Consider the following 20,122-nt stretch of genomic DNA (forward strand, 5'->3'; position numbering starts at 1 on the left):
TTTTTTCCACAGCTAGAATATTCAGTCACTGTTATTAAAAAAAAATTCACTGCTTCTGTTCCATCTCTCAGCACCCAGCCTCCCCCTTCAAAATACTGTACATTACACCCTGTAATCAATACAAAAGAAAAACTGGAATGTTTGTTCTCATTTCTAAGCACTCAACCATCACCCACCCTTCAATCTTCAACCTGTACTGTTCCATTTTTATTTGTTCATCTGTCTGCTCCTTGCCCAGTTTCCATGAGCCAAGCCCCCTGTCACTACCCAGCTTTTCAGTATCAGGCAACAGGTGTGGACACATAAGTCAGCCACACCTTCATCACACACTCCAGTTGCCTCTCTCTGTTTCTCTTTACGTTTCTTTATCTCTCCCTAACCCTGTCTTTTTTGATCCTGTTCTCTCGTTGACTCTTCACTTTGTGATAAAGATCTTTCACCTCACCACACCTCATCCCATCAACTGGTTTGAGAAAGGTGCAGTGCAGACTTACTGTACATCACTGTATTGTTGGGTTGTACTGATCAGTCACAACATTATTACCACTTGCCTCAAACTCTGGACACAGGAGTCAATGTAGTAGTTGTTGGGACTCTGCAGCTCACCGTGCACCTTCTGTGAATTTGCTGAAGGAGTTTCCTTTTTTTTCTTTTCTTTTTTTTTTTTCTTAAGACAAATTCAACAGCCTCCCCACTCTAGTTGTGGTATCACCACTATAGCTGCTGAATGTTCCTCTTCATAGAGACCAATATAAGGTGGAAGATTTCCAGTGTGGAGCCCTCCAGACTTCATGCATAAATCTTAGCACAGATATTTTTATGAAATAGACATACAGCTGATTGCTGTAGGTACAGGCAGTTTGTTTGTTACACTTCCTTTTTCACACCTGGATGGGGTGAGACAATGTGCTCTACAGTATGCAGCTCTTGTTTTTCTATTTGCCTCTACATGACACGACTCCTGACATGTTCACCATCATGTTGACATATACCATGTAAACTACATGCATTTCCATGCTTCTGCATTTACATGCCTGCGCTTCCATTGCTGCAGGGCAGGTCACCTTCCAGGTGAGCATGATTGACATTCTCTGATTGGTGAGAGGCCCTCTGTCACAGTAAAGGGAAGGATAGGGTGACAACCTGTTATTTCATAAATCTTCAATCTGGTCTGTGAGAAGTTCCTCTAGAGGCCTACACCAAACACTTTTTCTCTCACTCCATTAGTTTTCATTTAGTTTGTGATTAATGTGAATATTCACAGGTTATGTTGCTCATGAGATCAGAATAGAGAGTTTTTATGCACAGCTTTTAACTTGTGTGCCTGGAGAAGCAGTGCATTTTAGTTAGCTGCCAAATGTGTAAAAGAACTGTATAAACCAGGGGTCCTGGTTTGGCCCTTAGACATAAATGAATGTAACTAACTTTTGACAAATTTCTATGTCGAAAGAAAGGGCCCAAAAAAAAAAAAAGAACATTAGAAAACATTGAAAGGAATGGCAAAAGCAGTAGGTACATTAATGTAGATCAATGGGAGTGGAGAAAAAAGCATTGCGGGGGTGAAGTGAAGTATTAGCAGCAGGGAAATCGGTTTCAGATTTGCGCTGTAGTGGAAAAGAAACTGGGTGAGGGAGGTAGGATTTGCTAGTTTTTGTAAAGCCTCCATCTTACTGTGACAAAGAAGTGTTTTCAAATCAAGATCAGACTTACATCAGTGTATTGTTGGGGCAGAAAGCCGAGTAGTTGGGCTGACCAGGCTTGACTAATGGGTGATAAATAAGAGCTCAGAGGAGGGAGGGAAGGTCTTAAAGCCACACAAGCTTACATCAAGCACCAGCTGAAGCTTTACAGTGTCCTGGAATGAGAAGACGTATTAGAATGAGAGTGTTTAAGGTACTGTAGCTTCCATAATAACAAATGTCCAGTAGTCTTGTTGGTACAACATATCTTGGAAGGCAGGTGTCCATTCTCTATATTGAAGACTTAAATCAGATTGTTATTGAGCTTGTATGAACATTAAAGCTATAGACACTTCCTACATAAAAATTCCTTAACCAAAAGTTGCAAATGCTTTTGGGTTAAGTGGTTTGCTTTTTCTGTTTAAAATTGCTGAAATCTTTCTCTTAATATGGGACCAGTGATGAAGCTGCAGGAAAAGCTCAGTGCTGTCTAATGATGGAACAATGTGTTAGGAAGGATGAGGTACTGTACAGAAAGGAATGAGCTTTTCAGCAGCTGGGCTCAGAGATGAGTGTCTGAGCAGATTTGTGCTGGGATTATGGAGGGTAGATGTAAAAGGCAAGCATGCATGTTAATAAAAACACACACTCACTTAGACTTACATCTATACAAATGGAGAGAGTGCGTGTGTGGTCATGCACATCCACATACATCTACGCACACCACTTTCAGCACGCTTTAAGTATTTCTTTTCAGCAGAATCCTTTAACAGCCATGTAGTTACAGGCTTAATCACCCCTGACAACAACCTAATTGAGAAACGCTGCACTGGAATCCACTGCTTCTCTGTGCCAACTTACCCTCATCTCCCTGTTCAGCTCTTTCTTGTGCCCTTCTCCCCTCTTAATGGCCCCCTCTCAAATGCACCTCCCTTTCAGCATCTACCTCATTCTCCAAGCCTCCCGTCTTTGTCCTTCACCATCACTCTCTCTTCATACTTACTTCTCTCACCTGCACTATTCCTTTCTCTACCCTCCCTTTCTAACTTTAAGTACATCCCATCTATGCCTTGGCCCTGAAGACTGAGCTCTTCCACTTTTTCTTTCTGTAAACATCTATTTTATTATCCTTAATTACAATTGCTGATGCAACCGAAATATAGTGTAGGCTCATCAGGTATTCACATGTATGCATAGAAGTTATATTTGTGCATATTTGTTGTTGGTCCTATTATTTAATTGCTTATTTTTTGTGTTGCACATTTCCATAGTGAGAACTGAGATCCTGTGGAAAAATCAGGCATGTTGGATGCATAGCTTTAGAAATGACACTTTTGATTGCTAAATGATTGATACTCCTATCAGTCTCAGCTTTACTTTGAGTGCTAACTAAGATGGTGATGCTTGCTAAACATCAGCATGTTGATATTGTCACTGTTAGCACATTAGCATTTAGCTTAAAGCACCACAGGTCTTTCCCTGCCTGAAAGCTTCCTCTGAGGAAAATTCTGTCAGTGTGTCATGATGGGGAGAGCCTTGTGTTTAAATGGGATGAAGGTAGTAAACGTGACTAGCCTGTAACACCCTGTAACCCAGTCATTTGATAATGTACTCATTCTGATCCCACCCAGTATTCATGTGCACCACAGGTGTGTCAGGCAAGCCTAGCCATGAAAATATAAAAAGCGTTCTTGGCACGCCCCCGGAGCACTGGGCAGGCTCACTTTATTTCCATATGCCACCACTGGGTTCACAGTAATAAGTTCTTAGTCTTTTTTTTGTTTTTTTGCTTCTTATCCTCACTGCAGCCTCCTTCTCTTGCACTTCCTCTCATTTACCTCCTTCTCTCTTCCTCCTTGTTTTACGCATTGTCTTATCTTCTCTCCCTCTGACTGTTCTTTCTGTAATCCTTTTTTCCAGTGTTCAAACAGTCCAGGCTCTCTGACACAACTTGTGTAGACAAAATGCATTTTAGCAATATATTATTGATTTATTTATTTATTTTTTGACAACAGGCTCAGGTGCTATTTGAGTAACTGGTTTGAATATATTCCCTATGAGGTGGCTTATTAGTGGATGGCTTACTGTACAGCGTGGTCATTTTTCTGTCATTTAATATTATGAATATAAGTGTTAAAACAAGTCACTGTCTTACCTAATTTTATTCCTTGTGGCTGCATATGTGCAAATGTCTTCCACTTTGACAGGAGTCAGATAAATGTTTTGAGTGTAACTCCCAGCATCGCTACGACCCAAATCGCCACAGAAACAGCCACCGCATCGAAAATGTGATCTACCTCACAGACAGCAATGGAGACAAGACGTGGTGGCAGTCTGTCAATGGTGTGTACTTTCTAACCCTATACAAGAACATGAATGTGTTTTATCTGTCCTAAGCGTGTATGTGGAAAATGTGCTTGTTCTTCTTGTTTGTGAGAGTTACATCATCATAATAAAGTAGTTCAATACTGTAGCTAAATCCATGACCTCAGAAGAGTCATATCAGAAGACTCAAAAATTGTGATGTTGGAAAGGTGTTAGTCAGGTGCACAATGACTTTAGGACGCGAGACGTGAATTGTGCCGTTATGACCCTCACTGACAGTTACTTCCTCCACAGGAGAGGAGAACGTCAGCATCAGAATGAACCTGGAGGCTGAATTCCACTTCACACATCTCATAATGAAGTTCAAGGTGTGCACACTTTTTGCAATGTATGTGGGTGCCAGTGTGCATGTGCATCTATGCAGACCTCTGTTTGAGATACTGTATGTGCTGAAGCATGTCTGGCTGCATACTTGTTCTGGTGTGTGTTTGTTGTGTACACTCAGATATTTGGCAGCTGCATTCCCTCAGGCACGAAGCCATCGTCCTACTGTTAGTAAAGGAAACATGAAACCAGATAAAGCAGTCACTGTATCACCTAATCACAAATATGACATTTTTCTCATACTATCCAGAACTTAACAGTTTAACCTGAAATATGTTCATATTGAGTTGTCTCTCTCTTTACTTACTCAGACTTTCCGACCTGCAGCTATGATCATCGAGCGTTCAGCTGATTTTGGCCGCACATGGCGCCCCTACCGCTACTTTGCCTCAAACTGTACCAGAACTTTCCCCCGCATCCCCGCCAATGGCCTGCACCGCATCAATGACATCATCTGTGAGGAACGCTACTCCGACATCGAACCCTCCACTGATGGAGAGGTAAGAGGCTTGAAAGGAGCTAGTAGCAGTCATTTTTAACTCTTGTTGTTGTCAATACTTTCCAACTTGTGATACACCGCATTAAACAAACAGAAATGCTAGAACTGATTTTCATAAAACGAGTGCAGCTTGAAGATACTTTGATTTGTCCAGACAGTAATACAGTAACTGTTGTGTTCATCTATATTGTATATTCATCTATAACTGTATTTTAGCAGGTGATTTCTACCTTTGAAGAAGCATTTGTTTTACATGAAAATGTTTGGTTAGCAGCAGTTTTTTTTTATCTTGATGTAACACACTTTTATCTCTTAATTTAATGGGTGTTTCTTTAACTAAAAAATTCTCTTCTGTGTTCAAGGTTATTTTTAAAGTTTTGGATCCTGCCATTCATGTGAAAGACCCCTACAGCCTGGACATTCAAGGTCAGTCAAGACTTTTAGCTCTTCATATACAGACCACTAACAGTCCTTTTTTCAAAATGTCATAGAAAAGTCATATTTCTTTATAAACAAAGACCACATAAGTCAGAAATTTAGCACAGCAGTGGGGGAAAGCACTGAAACCCATACTGCACTACAACTTTCGCCATGCCACCTGGATCCCAGATACTGGACAACTTCTTGATATGTCACATCTTTACTGTATATGCATATACAGTGGTGCTTGGGAATAAAGTAAACGCTAAGTTTGGCAGTAACTATAATAACTAAGTTGAAACAATAAGCATAAAACTATAAAAAGCTACTATTTTGTGTACTGAAGTTCAAGTGTATTGTATTGCAGCTTGAAATGGGTAAATGCATGACTTAAACCTCATTAATCAGTTTTTCTTCTTTACAGAACTTTTGCGTATCACAAACCTGCGTATTAATTTCACCAAACTCAACACCCTGGGTGATGACCTGCTGGACCGACGCTCTGATGTCCTGCAAAAGTATTACTACGCCATCTACGAGCTGGTGATCAGAGGGAGCTGCTTCTGTTACGGACATGCCTCAGAGTGCGCCCCAGTACCAGGGGTTGATGCCCGCGAAAGCGGCATGGTAAGTTAGTGGATTGTATAACCACTCTAAGTCTTAACACACACCTTAACTCACACCTAACCTGGATGTCATTGGACTGTGAGAAGAGGCTGGAAAAAAAGCACACAGGTGTTTGGAGAACATACAGGCCTGGGTTTGAACCCAGAATCCTCTTGCTACGAGGCGATAGCGCAAACTACCAGAATACTGTGTCGCCCACAGCCAAGTTGTCTGTGGGACTAAATACTAAACTGATATATTCTATGAGAGCATAGAAATGAACTGTAGAAAGTAATGGAAACCTAATTTTTTCAGTACACAAAATCACGTACCATTTCTGATTGGCCAGATCCACGGTCGCTGTGTATGCAAACATAATACTGAGGGCCTGAACTGCGAACGTTGCAGAGATTTCCACAGCGATCTGCCTTGGAGACCAGCAGAAGCAGAGAACCCACACAAATGCAGAGGTGAAACACACACACACACACACACACACACAAACACACACACACACACGCACTTTTTTGCAACATTTTGATGATAGCTTTTTGATGATCAAATGCTCTCATTATATTGGATAATCCCAACTGGCCCTAAGTAAGACAACTGCAGTTACCTCTTATAGCCAAAGTAATGTTTGCATGCATCTAATTAGTCTTCTTTCCTTGTTTCCACAGAGTGCAACTGTAATGGCCACACAAACCAGTGTCACTTCGACATGGCGGTGTATTTGGCCACAGGCAACGTTAGCGGAGGAGTGTGTGACGGTTGTCTACACAACACCATGGGGCGCAACTGTGAGATGTGTAAACCTTTCTACTACCAAGACCCTAATAAGGATATCAGGGACCCACGAGTTTGTGTCGGTGAGTCAAAATGTTTTCAGCCATCATGTGGGGATGATCACTTTGATATCGCAGGGAATGGTGTCCTTTGTTCATCTGATGTCAAATATAAAAATGGGGAAAAGTGAAGTTACTACAGCTGAAAAGGTTTTTGATGCATTGTTTTATTTATTTTGTCAGCATGTAATAAAACAAAGCACAAATTTCTTCTCCTTCTTACTTCCTCTGACCTCTAGCCTGTGACTGCGACCCAGTGGGATCTCTTGAGGGAGGAGTGTGCGACAGTCACACCAACTTGAACACGGGTTTGATTGCAGGACAGTGTCGCTGCAAAGCCAATGTCAAAGGCATGCGCTGCGACAACTGCAAGGAGGGTTTCTATGGACTCAGTCAAAACGACTCACTGGGTTGCCAGCGTACGTATGTGTGTGTCATTGAAAGGATGTGTGTTTGAACTGGGATGAAAAGAATTTTTATTAGCATTTTGGAATATAAAAATATATCTGAATTTAAGATCTGTAATTAACACACCATTTTGTATGTGTTTCTCCATCAGCTTGTAACTGCGACCCCCGTGGTATCATTTTGATGGAGGCTCCTTGTGACCAAATCAGTGGGGACTGTTCCTGCAAAAGATACGTCACCGGTCGCTACTGCAACCAATGTTTGGTTAGTCAAAACTTAAATGAGTAAATTAGTACAAAGTGTAGAAAAACTAAATCCATACTGGTGTGAGCACCCTTAAAACAGTTCTTTTAAGCATCTTAACACAGTTCTTTAGTGGACTGAGGCTGTCAGTGTCTTCTGTCTCGTCATGTGATCCCAGACTAACTCCATGATGTTAAACCAGACTATCTGTGGCAGGGCTCCTTGTCCTTTATTGCGGTGGCTGTATGTTTGGTCTTAATCTCATGCTGCAGAATGAACCAGATGCCTCCATGATGGTATTGCATGACGGATGAGAATGGGATGAGCAAAGATGTAACATGCCTAAAACCTTTGCACAGTACGGTTCCCAACAGTGCAAGATGAACTGTTTTACTTCTGATGCTGAATGTAAGAACTACATTCTACATATGTTATTGTGCATCCTGGTTTTGAGGTTTATTTCTATCCCCATAGCCTGAATACTGGGGGCTCAGTAATGACCTGGCTGGCTGCAGACCATGTGACTGTGACTTTGGTGGAGCATTCAACAACAGGTACAGATTTTTTTATCTTTAGACATAAGCTTTTTGAGAAAGAGGTGTTTTATACTTTTATTTAATAAATAAAATACAAAATGCCTAAATAGCCCAATTCAAATGACCCCTGAAGTAAGACTGAGGATAATTCAGTCTAGATCATACAGGAGGCGAGAGCAAAAGAAGAAAACGTAAAGACTGGTTATATGTGATATTTAAACTTTACCATTTTATGTTACATAAGGTGCATGATGGAAAATGGCCAGTGTGACTGCAGGAGGCATCTGGTTGGACGACAGTGTTCAGAGGTGCAGCCTGGGTATTTCTGTGCTTCACTGGACTATTATAAATATGAAGCTGAAGATGCCACTGGACACTCCCCGAATGACCCCGTCCTCCCGGTGAGCACAGCTCTATGAGTCAGTAATGCGTTAGTTAGTTAGCAGAATACAGTCGATCAGCTCGTAAACTTTTTGGCTTAAAAGCTTTTTTCTGTCCATGCTTTCTGAAAGAGTCAGTATCTACTATATTACCATTGTATTCATATAAACTGTGTCCTTGAGTAGTGAACTATATTGTCCATCCTTTTTTCTCAGGAAGTATTTACAAAATCCATAGGTTATATACTGTAGCTCTACAGTAAATGCATGATGCACCCTGTCTCAACATATCACTTAAAGTCCTAATCTTCTGTATCTCAAGCAGACTGTACAGGTTCAGATCAAACATCAAGCTTTGGATAATGTTATGGCTGAAACTGGTGCTGCTTTCATGTTTTTCAGACTCACAACAAGTTTGTTTTTGTAAAGGTATTTGGAAAAGTCTGTGGAAGAGAGATCTTAAAAAAAATCTTAAAAAAAGCTGCATTATCATCCCAGACAATGTACCTATGGAGTACCTACAGCTACTGCTAACACTGATTAAACTGATCAAATTAATTTAAAAATGCAAACAAAACACAGCACAATGAGATTAAATTATACCTACATAAAGTCACACAAACCAGTGATACAAACACACGTTGCTCAAAATAAATAAAACCAGTTTTTACAGTTTTTTTCTTTATTAAAAATAATATTTAATATGATAACATTAGGGACATTTTATTTATATTTTTATAATGTGGCATTATTACAGTTGCCGATTATATTTTTTTTAATGTTACGTGTTACATTTGCCAAAATAATCCTAGTTTTTTTTATTAAAGGGACATTTGCTTCAAGTGCACTATATATTTGTATTAATATTCCATTAAATCTTCCTCTAGCTGCCTTTTATAGCAAAGAGTGATGAGCTGTGACAGGCATGTTCCTGCTGTCTCTGACTAATCTTACCTACCTATCATTCTTCCCTCCACCACTCCACCATGCATCAGTGTCTCTGTCGTCTACCGTTTCTGACTTTCTCACATTCTTTCCTCTTCGTCTTCTTCACCACCACCCACCCCCTTCCATCCTTCACTCTTATAAGACCCCTACCCCCTCCGCTTCCCTCATCCAGCCCTCCAGGCAAGCTCAGACAACATCACTGCTACAGGAATGTGGGAAAAATATTGACTTTAAGTTATGGAAGGAGTTTTTCTGAGTGAATTTGGTTTGTTTTGATGCTGGATGGAAAATGAGTGAACATGCTGAAAACAAAGGTGCAGAAGTTGTAAGTTACAGTCAGGGGCAGAACGGATACCAATCTAATTCATTAATGATCACTGTGTGCCAGACACCCCCACACACTAATGTATGCAGTAAGACCCACACAAAGAAAAACACACTCTCAGCACCACATTCTTTGTTTTTCTTTCTTCACACTTCACAATGAGGAAGGTAAAATGGGATGAGTTTTCTGTCTGATCCTAATCATGAACCCTCTCCTCCTCCTCCTCTCCTCTCAGGGCAAAGTTCGTCCTAACGCAGACACTGACTGTGTTGAGCACCTCAGCAACCAGCTGAGGAGGCACCGGCGTCACCATCGCATTTCCAACATGCAGCAACATCATGCAGCGTTGACACGTATCCGACAGCTTCGACAGACAGTATGATCTCCACTTGCACCGATTGATTTTTATCTCTGGTTGACAGTAACAGATACTTGTTTCCAAAAAGGATGCAAGTAACAAACAAAAAAAAAAAAACAATAGCAGTTCTCAACGCTTTTGGCTTGTTGAACCTAAAATAAGGCAATACCTATGTTTGATCATTCATCACATGTTATATCCTTAATTGGGTCTCAGGTTTTAAGAATTTTTGGACACCCTAAGCTCCAGTATTTTATATATTTTAGAAATCTTCAGAAATGAGAGAAGAAATATCCTGCTTTTTTGAAGGATTTTTAGAGTCATTAGCATGGATTAAATGTCAGTAGCAGTAGTTTATCGGGTTAGGCTGGGCATGATCATACCTTCAGGCGTCAAATGAAATCTATTAATCATGAAGTGTTAATTGGCTACTTATGTACATGCACAGTACAAAAAGTCTTAAGTTTAGGGTTTGTGGTCATGTGCTGTCTGTGTCTGTTTGGGAAACTGAGTGCACTTACCCTTATTAAATACTGAAATGTCAAGTTAATTACATCAGTTCATATTATCTAAGCTGAAAAAAGAAAAATAAATGTGTAAGGCTGTCAGGATATTTGGAGTCCTAATGATCAACGTTATAGTCAGGACCACCCAAATAGAAACAGATGTAAAAAAATTATGTAAAAAATTTGAATCCTAATCAAAGCAGCTGAGATGTTGATATGATGTGAAGAACTCACATATATAATTGTCTGACTTTTATAAATAGTCACCAGTGATGGAAAATGTTATATGATGTGAAATGTTCTGATATCCCTGACGCAGGCTTTCATTTTATTACACCGCATGCACATAGTTTGTCCCTTAATATATACTGTAAAAGTACAAAGTAGAAGCTGTAATAGTTGAAAACTGGTTGTGGGTAACCTATCTGTCTCTGTCAGCCGGATTTCAGGACTGTTCAGAGAGAGCACACTCCCAGCCACATGGTTACATGGACAGGACCTGGTTTTGCCCGGGTCAAAGATGGTGCCGGCCTGGTGTTCACCATTGACAACATTCCCTATGCCATGGAGTATGACATTGTGATCCGCTATGAGCCAGAGGTTTGTATGTGTGTGTTTGAGGTTATAAGACTGCTAACTTTTAACTTTTTAAATTAAACTATACCTTGTGTGTGTGTCTGTGTGTGTGTGTAGTCCACGGAGGACTGGGAGGCCATAGTTAGTATTACCTCTGTACTGCTGCCCTCCAGTCTCCGGTGTGGGAACCTCCTACCTACTGAGCAGCTCTACACAGTGACCCTGCCTCACCACAACAGGTAACCTATTTGGTTAGTCTCTGAAGTATTTCTTCAGGTGTCCTGGGCCCTGATCTCACTGTATTGTTTTATTGCTCAGGAAAAATGGCATCATTAAACCTGCACTGGCTTGTATGCACTATGTGGGTCAGTTATGTATTTGTATTGTTATTCTTCTGTACCCTGCAGTATGTTTTAATATTGATTTGCTAATAGGATGGCAAACATACCAGGAAGCTTGTGTAAGACTCAGCTACAGTTAAATAAACATCAGAGGCACATCAGAGGAACTGTTTGGGACAAGCAGAAAACGGCACAATCTTGCAGAGAGCCTGTATTTTCAAGACCTGGTGCTGGTTCACCGTCCCTATCCTGTTTATGTTCTACAAGGCTTCAAAATCTTTTAGAATAATAAGGTGATAATCATTGATAAATGATCTAAATAAAGAAAAATGAATGATTTTTTTTTTTTAGACAATCCATCATATTTGTTACAGCATGCACTTTCATTTTTCATGTATATAAAGGGTTAATAGGTACAATCATATCGACATGAAGAGGAAGATCATTAAAAACAATTAAATCATTACAGCATGATTTGTACATACTTTACATTTAATATGAAAAACAAATTGCACTGTTTTGTTTCCAGATCAGCTGGAATCAAATGTTAATCAAACCAAAAGGATGAAACAGGGAAAGCCCAGCACTGCGGCAGTTTAGCTTTAACCTGCTGAAAAGCCTTTCAGAGTCTGAACTCATCTGGAACCAAGAGGTCAGACCCTGCCCAGATCCTGACGTCTCAGTGGAGCGTAGCTTGGTTTCCGCTCTCGTCTGTGGTTGCTCCATGAGCCAAAACCAATTAGCAAAGTGAGACCAAAACACAGACAGAGGAGTGGAAGCAGGTGCAGAGTGAACAATGGTTCCTCCAGAAACAAACTGCAAGTTGGAAAGTAGGAAATGACCAAAACAAAAACATCATAAAGACAAGAGAATATTATTTATTATTAAGAGAAATTTGAAATTAAACAAGTTCATTTATTATAATAATAACAGTAACAATTATTATTATTATTATTATTATTATTAGTAGTAGTAGTAGTATTATTGATTCATTATTAGAATTATTATTTGGATAATATTTTGTTGCTTTTGGCTTGTGGGAGAGAAACAGTGAAATTAAACTAAAGTGTGAAATAAAATAAATCATGTATTCCATGTTCAACTAACTCATTATAATTAACAGAATGCAGCTATGATTGTTTTTGTATGCATTATGTTTTCCCAGATTCGTGCAGATGCCCAGACCGTTCTGTTTTGAGCCTAGTAATCGTTACGTGATTGCAATCAGATTCCAGCGCCATGGAGTCACACACCGACATCTCACTGCCTTCATTCTAATTGACTCGGTAAGCTGTCACTATCAGCACTCTCGTCACCCAGTCTGCCTGAAAGGTAGCACTAGTCTCTGAAACCGATATCACAGAGGCTTAAGCAAGTGGTCTGCCTTGGCTTTGTTTGAGGTTAATTCATTGGATTAGATTATGGAACACTGGGAGAGAGAGGGTGGCACAGAGTGAGAGTGATTTTAATAAGAAGGGAACCAGGCTTACAGGAACATGCTGGGATCAGACACAAGCAGAGAAATTTGATAATGCAAGCAGTCCACAGGGAACCGATGAAAGGTGAAGTCCGATTATCCAAGCAGGAGTCCAAAAAGAAGTAATTTAGCATAAAACTGCACACGTTGTTACAAGGCACGACAGGTGATCTTGCAGAAGACTGGGTGGTAGATGTCCAGTGCACTGCAGTCTCAGGTGAACAGAAGGAAAGTCTGGGAGCCTCTGGTGGCCGATGGTGATACAACAGGAATAGTAACAGGTCAAACATATTTCAGAAAGTGATCACATCATTTTCATGATGGGAAAATGCAAATGATGAATTTACCCAGGTTTAGGAACAGATTTCAAATCAGTAAATAAATCATGTTTTGAAACATTGCTTAAAATTAAATTACACTCACTCTCCTGAGCACATTGACGCACAGTTGTAATATAACTGAAAAATCTTGGGCAGCGAAACCGCTTTTCTAAAGCACCATCACATTTTTGTTTTTCTGTGTCAGGGCCCTTTGATTAATATCCCTACATGGCTCCTAACATACAAAGAATACAACTATAATCCCTTCCTTTAATTGTTTAATTGTACCCCATTAGCTGGTTCTGATCCCCAAGTACACTGAGCTTCCTGGTTTCCAAGGCAACGAGCCAGAGGCCGAGCGGCGGCGGGATGAGATGATCCGCTACATGTGTCTGGATTCTTTCATGATCACGCCGATGCCCATCCTGGCTGAGATGTGCTCCAAGCTCATCTGTAGTATTTCATCCATCATTCATGACGGTGCTCTGGGTAAGTAGAAACAGAAACGCCCCAATGAGCAGATTAAGAAGATGTGGGTTCAAATCTGTTAACAGTTTGAAATAACATAGTGGCTTTTTTGATTGTTATTATTTGGCTGATATTTCTCTCTTGCCTTAAATTTGTTCTCTCCAGTGTGTCAGTGCGACCCTCAAGGTTCCCTCAGTGGTGAGTGTGATAAGGTCGGAGGTCAATGTCTTTGTAAACCCAACGTGATTGGTCGACGCTGTGACCAGTGTGCTCCAGGGACATACGGCTTTGGAGTGAATGGCTGTACTAGTGAGTCTGTCTGTTTTTCACAGGCCTCTGTGAAATAATCAATTAAATCAGTTTGATATTCCTGGTTCCAGTAGGAAGCCCAAACAGTGATAATTAATAAACAATCATGGAATGACCCTTTGAATATCTCCTCCCATCCAGCCTGTGCCTGCCACTCCGAGGGTTCACTGAGCCACCAGTGTGACCCAGTTACAGGCCAGTGCCCGTGCAGGCAGGGGGCCACTGGGCGTCAGTGTTCAGACTGCCAGCCGGGACAGTGGGGCTTTCCCAGCTGCCGCCCCTGTCAGTGTAACGGCCACGCAGACATCTGTGACCCTCGCACCGGGGAGTGTAGAGACTGCCGGGACCACACAGCAGGATACCTTTGTGAACGGTGAGGATCACACATTGTTAGACTTGATTTCAGTGGTCCTTCATTACCAAGCAGATGGTAAACATGTCCCTTGTGTGTCTCAGGTGTGTGGATGGGTACTTTGGAGACCCAGTGCTTGGCTCAGGGAATCACTGTAGGCCCTGCTCCTGCCCTGGTACCCCTGGCTCAGACCATTTTAATGGTCACTCCTGCCAAGCAGACCACGCTGCTAATCTGATCATCTGTAACTGCAGACCAGGTTACAATGGTGAGCTACCACACTAAAACAATATGCACGTTTTCTCATGGCTTTTTACATTTCTTTACATTTCTCCTTTATCTCCTTCATGCATAGGACCTCGCTGTGACCTGTGTGCCCCTGGTTACTATGGCAACCCAGGGCAGCCTGGTGGTCAGTGCTTACCTTGTGAATGTAGTGGCAACATCAATGCCGAGGACCCTGAGTCATGTGACCGCAGAACTGGCCAATGCCTGAAGTGTCTGTATTACACTGATGGCCCATCCTGTGCCAACTGTCAGGCCGGTTACTTTGGAAATGCTTTGACTCAGGACTGCAGATGTGAGTGGTGATGGCAGATATTCTGGTTATTGTGACCATCGTAATGTAACTGTCTGATATAGGAGCTAAAGCTACTTGTATTGCTTTTTGTCTTTTAAGGTGATATGAGCATTAACATTTTTCTGTTATGAATTTCCTATTTGTTTTATCAGCTTTTATGAGAGAAAAATCTAAAAACTAATATGGTTGTCTATAATCAGTTTCAAATGTTTTATTAAAGCATTGATTTTTCTACATGCATGCTTGTGCTGTCACACAGGTTGTGCCTGTGTGACTGCTGGCACCCTCCAGTCTGCCTGCAGTGATGGACAGTGTCAATGTGACAGGCAGACAGGTACCTGCCCTTGCAGGGAAAATGTGGTTGGCCATAACTGTGACCAGTGTGCTGACAATCACTGGAACTTCGGTCAAGACCGGGGCTGTGAACCCTGCAACTGTGACCCACAGCACTCCTTGGGAGCTCACTGCAACATGGTGAGGACGACCTTCACCTGAAAACGGTTATTGCAAAAGTTAAAGTTTAAATTTGCATTGTTAATATACTGTAGTGTATATCCTTACCTGTCCCATCTTCCAATCTGTTTCCGTCTTCTACAGTTCACAGGCCAGTGCCACTGCCGTCCAGGCTTTGGGGGGAGACAGTGCACTGAGTGTGAGGAGTTACACTGGGGAGACCCACGGGTGCAGTGCCAAGGTAACTCACCTTGTGACAAATCCCACAGATATCCTGTGTGAATAGGAATCAGCATTGCTTAACATTTTACCACACAAATCACATATGACAGGTTAGTCTCGATTTTGAAGCAGGAGTAATACAGTAACGTTTAGACGTGAAATAACAATCCATCAGCGTTCCATGACCAGTCACACCAAAATCCACTCCTCACTCCTTTCAAGAGCTCAAAAACAATCTACTTCATGTTGCAAAATGAGCCCATCTTAATTCACTTCACAGAGTTATTTCTTAGGGCAGATTTATAATGCTAAGACTTGTGTGCGTGTGCACATTTGACGTGTCAATATGATCAATACTTAATTATCTATTATCATTGAAAGCAAAATAACCTTCAAGGATCAATTTAAGAAACAAGTATCCAAAAGCTGAACAGAGAATATGTGATGTTGTTTATATTGGGCTACTGTAACACATAGGAGTGTGTGAAAGGAGACCGGCTCACTATATAGATTTAAAGGGCTTATTTTAAGATTAAGAAAATGCAATGGCTGGTATTTTCCATTGATTACATACTAATGACCACATATTTATGAATACTGTGTTCCATTTCTGCTAATAGGTCACACCTGATTTGTATTTCTTTAAGTCTTTGGACCTTTTTCTTTTGTATCCTCCCTCTGGTCATTCTTTGTTCCCCTCTTGTTCAGAGTGTAACTGTCACCCCCTGGGCTCAGAAATGGCCCAGTGTGACCGAACAACGGGTGCGTGCGAGTGCCGAGAAGGAGCAGCAGGGAAACATTGCAATGAATGTGCTCGCGGCTTCACCGGCATGTTCCCCAAGTGTATCCAGTGCCATCCCTGCTTCGAGCTGTGGGATGATGCGATGTGCCAGATCAAAAGGGACCTGGACAACGTACAGTACACTGTGAAGAAGATCCTGGAGGGCGGTGTCACACCGGGAATCAAGGACACACGCATCAAAGAGCTAGAGAGGAAGCTGGAACAGGTGAAGGATCTGCTCCACACAAACAACAGTGAAAGGATCCACGAACTAATTGGACAGAGCATTGATGACCTCAGGTGATGATTTCTCTGTTTTATTTTTTTTTTTTTGTTCTTTTTTTTTTTTTTTTTTTTTTTAAATTAACCTGGCATCAACTGCTCGGTGTATTCCAGGGCTGAGATTGCCCTGACCGATGGGCGTCTGATGGGCATTGCCCAAGAGCTAAATACAACAGTAGAAAAAGATGGGGCACTGAGACACACCCTGAATGACCTGGAGAGACAGATGAGGGACATCAATGCCACTGTGGCTCAGAAAAAGCAGCTGTTGGATGACTTACAGACCGCAGGATTTGCAGGTAATTGGTAAGAAACAGTACACAATTAGGCACTATTCACATTCAGTATTCACAAACACCTGTTCTTGTTTCATCACAGAGCAGTTTGAAAAAGTGAAGAAGTATTATCAGAAGTCAGTGGAGGCTGAGATCAAATGCAACACCTCAGTTTCTGGTCCACTGGAACAGTCCAAAGAAACCCGTGCTCTCACTGGTGCCCTGCTGAATGACAGTAAAGACAAGTTCCTCCGTGTTCTCGCTGCTCAAAACAAATCATTAACAGAGCTGCAGCAGAAAGCCCATGACCTAAATAAGAAAGTCCATCACCTGAGTCACAAGGTACAGTAGGCACAGCAGGGAGTTTCATTTATTATTTCATTCATTTATTCACAACATTGTCTTATTTTGTCCAGTATTAGTTTTGTGTTCCAAATGTTTCATACAAAATCTGATTTGCTCATTTTTACTCTATCTTTGTACTCAATTGATAGATTTTTTTTTTTTCATTTTTATTGTAAAATCACAGAGCCTAGGGAAACGTAGTCCATGCATACACATTTTCTTCCTATAGCACCTTCTGGCCTATATGAAATGGAAAACAATAAAAAAAAGAAAGAAAAATGATGCATGGCTGCTCCCTGTAGGTATGCGGTGGCTATGAAAATTCTACTGTTAATGGCAGTTGTCCGGACAACCAATGCGGCGGCGCAGGTTGCCGTGACGATGACGGCAATCGTGTGTGTGGAGGCGATGGATGCAACGGGGCAGTGAGCACTTCTGTTGCAGCACTGAATCATGCCAAGAACGTCAGCAACAGTCTGAGTGCAGCCAATGAGGAACTGCAGGGCATCACAAGAAAGGTACCTTGAATGGCATAGCTTCTTATCCTCTATGACTCTGAGACTTTATGTGTATAGCAAATGTGAACTTTCCTTCTTGTTTGACATCTTGTTTTCCTGTGTCCAGCTCCAGGATATAGCCTCACTGACACAGGATGTGAAGAACCAGACAATGAATGCACTGGAAAAAGCCCAGAAGAAGAAAGACCACTTTGAAACAAACAACAAGAAGCTCAAAGATTTCATTAAGAAGATTAGAGACTTTCTCACTGGTATGATAAGCAAATTATATGACTAGACTTTAAACTGATCTAATTCAGCTCAGTTCATTTTTTCTGCAGTAGAAGAAAAGATGTTCTGGTGTTTTTGTGTTTTGAGTTTAATGAGTCTGTGCTTTCTAGAGGAGGGAGCAGATCCAGAGAGCATAGAGAAGGTGGCTCAGCAGGTCTTATCAATCACTCTGCCAGTCAACAAGACTGTTGTGGACAAATTAATCATGCAGATAAAGGATGGCCTTTCCAACATCACCAACATAGAGGGGCTCATCAACCAAACCTCACGGCACATCGGTGAAGTCAAAGAACTGCTCAACAAAGCTAAAGATGCCAAGTTAGTAATTCTACAGACAAAAGTGCACACACGCACGCACGCACGCACGCACACACACACACACACACACACACACACAGTCAGAGCCTTCTCCAAAATCAAAAACACCTTTCATTTAAAGTGAATTTTTGAAAATAAAAACATGACTTTTCTCTGCAAAGGAGAGCACAATAAAATGAATTGGAAGAAAATATTAATCAGGAGGAATAAATAAGCAGCTCAATACTTTCACCATTAACCATCACTTTAAAGGATTAGTGTGAGACACTTTTTCTTTTGAAGTTTATGATACTACAACATATAGAAAGCTTGTTTCCACTGCCCCCAAGTGGCCAAAATCTTCTTCTATTATAGTTACTATACATAATTTACATTAACAGAGCTCTAATACTTATATTTCTGTGTTGTATTTAAGGATTTCAGACACTGTTTGAAACGTGAACATTCTGATGAAAGTACACACACATATCAAGATCGCTACCTTCTTCTGTTCTCTTTCTGCAGCAGTGGCTTTGTCTTACTCATTATGAAGAGCATACAGTAAAAACATTTTCCATCTGTGTCATTTCTGGTGCTGCCATTATGCAGGAGCCGAGCAGAGACTGTAAACGACACAGCTAATAATACCAAACAGGCGCTGGATGAGTCAGAGAAAGCCATAGAGAAAGCAGCAACAGCCATTAAAGAAGCTTACAACAACCTGAACCGCACAAGGAACACTACTGCTGAGGTATAGCGTGTCTAAAAATTAGCATACTAATTAACATATTCCTCTGCTTGCAGAACTGATTTACAGGCATGTGGACCCCCTGCCATTAGCATGCTTTATTATATCTGCTGTTTTTTCTTTCCAGCATTTGAATACAGTATATTGACCCCTTAATTCATAACTGATTTCCTTCCAGGTAGATGAGAGGCTGACACAGCTGGGTGATAAGCAGATGGATGTCATGATGCGTTTAAACAACCTCTCCATGGGGGTGGAAGCTCTGAGAAACAAGACGGAGCAGAACAGAGAGATGGCAAAGGTTGCTGAAGCTCTGGCAAGCAATGCGACTGAACTCGCGTCATCACTGGAGCAAGTGAGTTTGTGGTCAACATCTTTTTCCTAAAACATGTAAAAAACATAACCGTACCAGGATTTTTATTACAGTTAATAAACTATAATAAACAATATTGCATGGTCTCCCAGAGCCTCAATGACACAGAGAAGCGCTACCATGAGCTGCAGATGAAGGTGGAATCTCTGGGCGGGGAGTCTGGGCAGAACAGCATTCAGAAGGCCTTGGATATGAAGAAGGAGGCAGAAACCCTCCTTGAGAAAGCCAAGAATGGGACAGAACAACTAGAGAGTGAGTACATGAAATGTTCTGAGACACCCCTCACATAGTGTAAATGCAGGGTTGTTTAAATGCCATATAACAACACTATGTTATTAAATGCAAAATATATTTGTTAGATCTGGACAAGAAGTATACTGTGATTTTATAAAATGGCTATAAAATTCTTAGAAAAACCTCTATGACATTCTATTTTTAACACCAACATCACTGATTTAATGCCATGTATAATCCCATTGGCACATCTAGATCATTACAGCTGATGGGTCTTGGCAATATTGCCTTCAGCAGGGCTGTGTCTTATATTGTTTTTGCTTAGCGAGGAAACTGAGAAAAACAGGTGTGTGAAGACAAGATAAGCTGGCAGCTTTTGGTAAATAAATCCTTGAGTATTGGAGAAAAGATGTGCATCTTGTTTTAGTTTGGACTGATG

General features: G+C 41.1%; 1 protein-coding gene across 1 annotated transcript in view; it reads left to right on the top strand.

The window, feature by feature from the left end:
- Window positions 1-20,122, top strand: part of lamb2l (laminin, beta 2-like) — a 38,056-nt gene that overhangs the window by 16,434 nt on the left and 1,500 nt on the right. The window contains exons 4-34 of the mRNA XM_026333057.2: window positions 3,887-4,022; window positions 4,299-4,372; window positions 4,700-4,888; window positions 5,250-5,313; window positions 5,732-5,934; window positions 6,263-6,383; window positions 6,594-6,782; window positions 6,998-7,177; window positions 7,318-7,430; window positions 7,884-7,963; window positions 8,190-8,346; window positions 9,834-9,974; window positions 10,901-11,062; window positions 11,156-11,277; window positions 12,545-12,665; window positions 13,473-13,665; window positions 13,810-13,953; window positions 14,095-14,326; window positions 14,410-14,573; window positions 14,661-14,885; window positions 15,145-15,359; window positions 15,483-15,579; window positions 16,269-16,641; window positions 16,738-16,922; window positions 17,002-17,240; window positions 17,546-17,761; window positions 17,868-18,012; window positions 18,142-18,349; window positions 18,938-19,079; window positions 19,255-19,431; window positions 19,542-19,701. Of these exons, the coding sequence (XP_026188842.1) occupies window positions 3,887-4,022; window positions 4,299-4,372; window positions 4,700-4,888; window positions 5,250-5,313; window positions 5,732-5,934; window positions 6,263-6,383; window positions 6,594-6,782; window positions 6,998-7,177; window positions 7,318-7,430; window positions 7,884-7,963; window positions 8,190-8,346; window positions 9,834-9,974; window positions 10,901-11,062; window positions 11,156-11,277; window positions 12,545-12,665; window positions 13,473-13,665; window positions 13,810-13,953; window positions 14,095-14,326; window positions 14,410-14,573; window positions 14,661-14,885; window positions 15,145-15,359; window positions 15,483-15,579; window positions 16,269-16,641; window positions 16,738-16,922; window positions 17,002-17,240; window positions 17,546-17,761; window positions 17,868-18,012; window positions 18,142-18,349; window positions 18,938-19,079; window positions 19,255-19,431; window positions 19,542-19,701 (5,167 nt within the window). The remainder of the gene's footprint in view (window positions 1-3,886; window positions 4,023-4,298; window positions 4,373-4,699; window positions 4,889-5,249; window positions 5,314-5,731; window positions 5,935-6,262; window positions 6,384-6,593; window positions 6,783-6,997; window positions 7,178-7,317; window positions 7,431-7,883; window positions 7,964-8,189; window positions 8,347-9,833; window positions 9,975-10,900; window positions 11,063-11,155; window positions 11,278-12,544; window positions 12,666-13,472; window positions 13,666-13,809; window positions 13,954-14,094; window positions 14,327-14,409; window positions 14,574-14,660; window positions 14,886-15,144; window positions 15,360-15,482; window positions 15,580-16,268; window positions 16,642-16,737; window positions 16,923-17,001; window positions 17,241-17,545; window positions 17,762-17,867; window positions 18,013-18,141; window positions 18,350-18,937; window positions 19,080-19,254; window positions 19,432-19,541; window positions 19,702-20,122) is intronic.

The sequence above is a fragment of the Mastacembelus armatus genome, chromosome 7 (assembly GCF_900324485.2).
Source record: "Mastacembelus armatus chromosome 7, fMasArm1.2, whole genome shotgun sequence".
Lineage (NCBI taxonomy): Eukaryota > Metazoa > Chordata > Actinopteri > Synbranchiformes > Mastacembelidae > Mastacembelus > Mastacembelus armatus.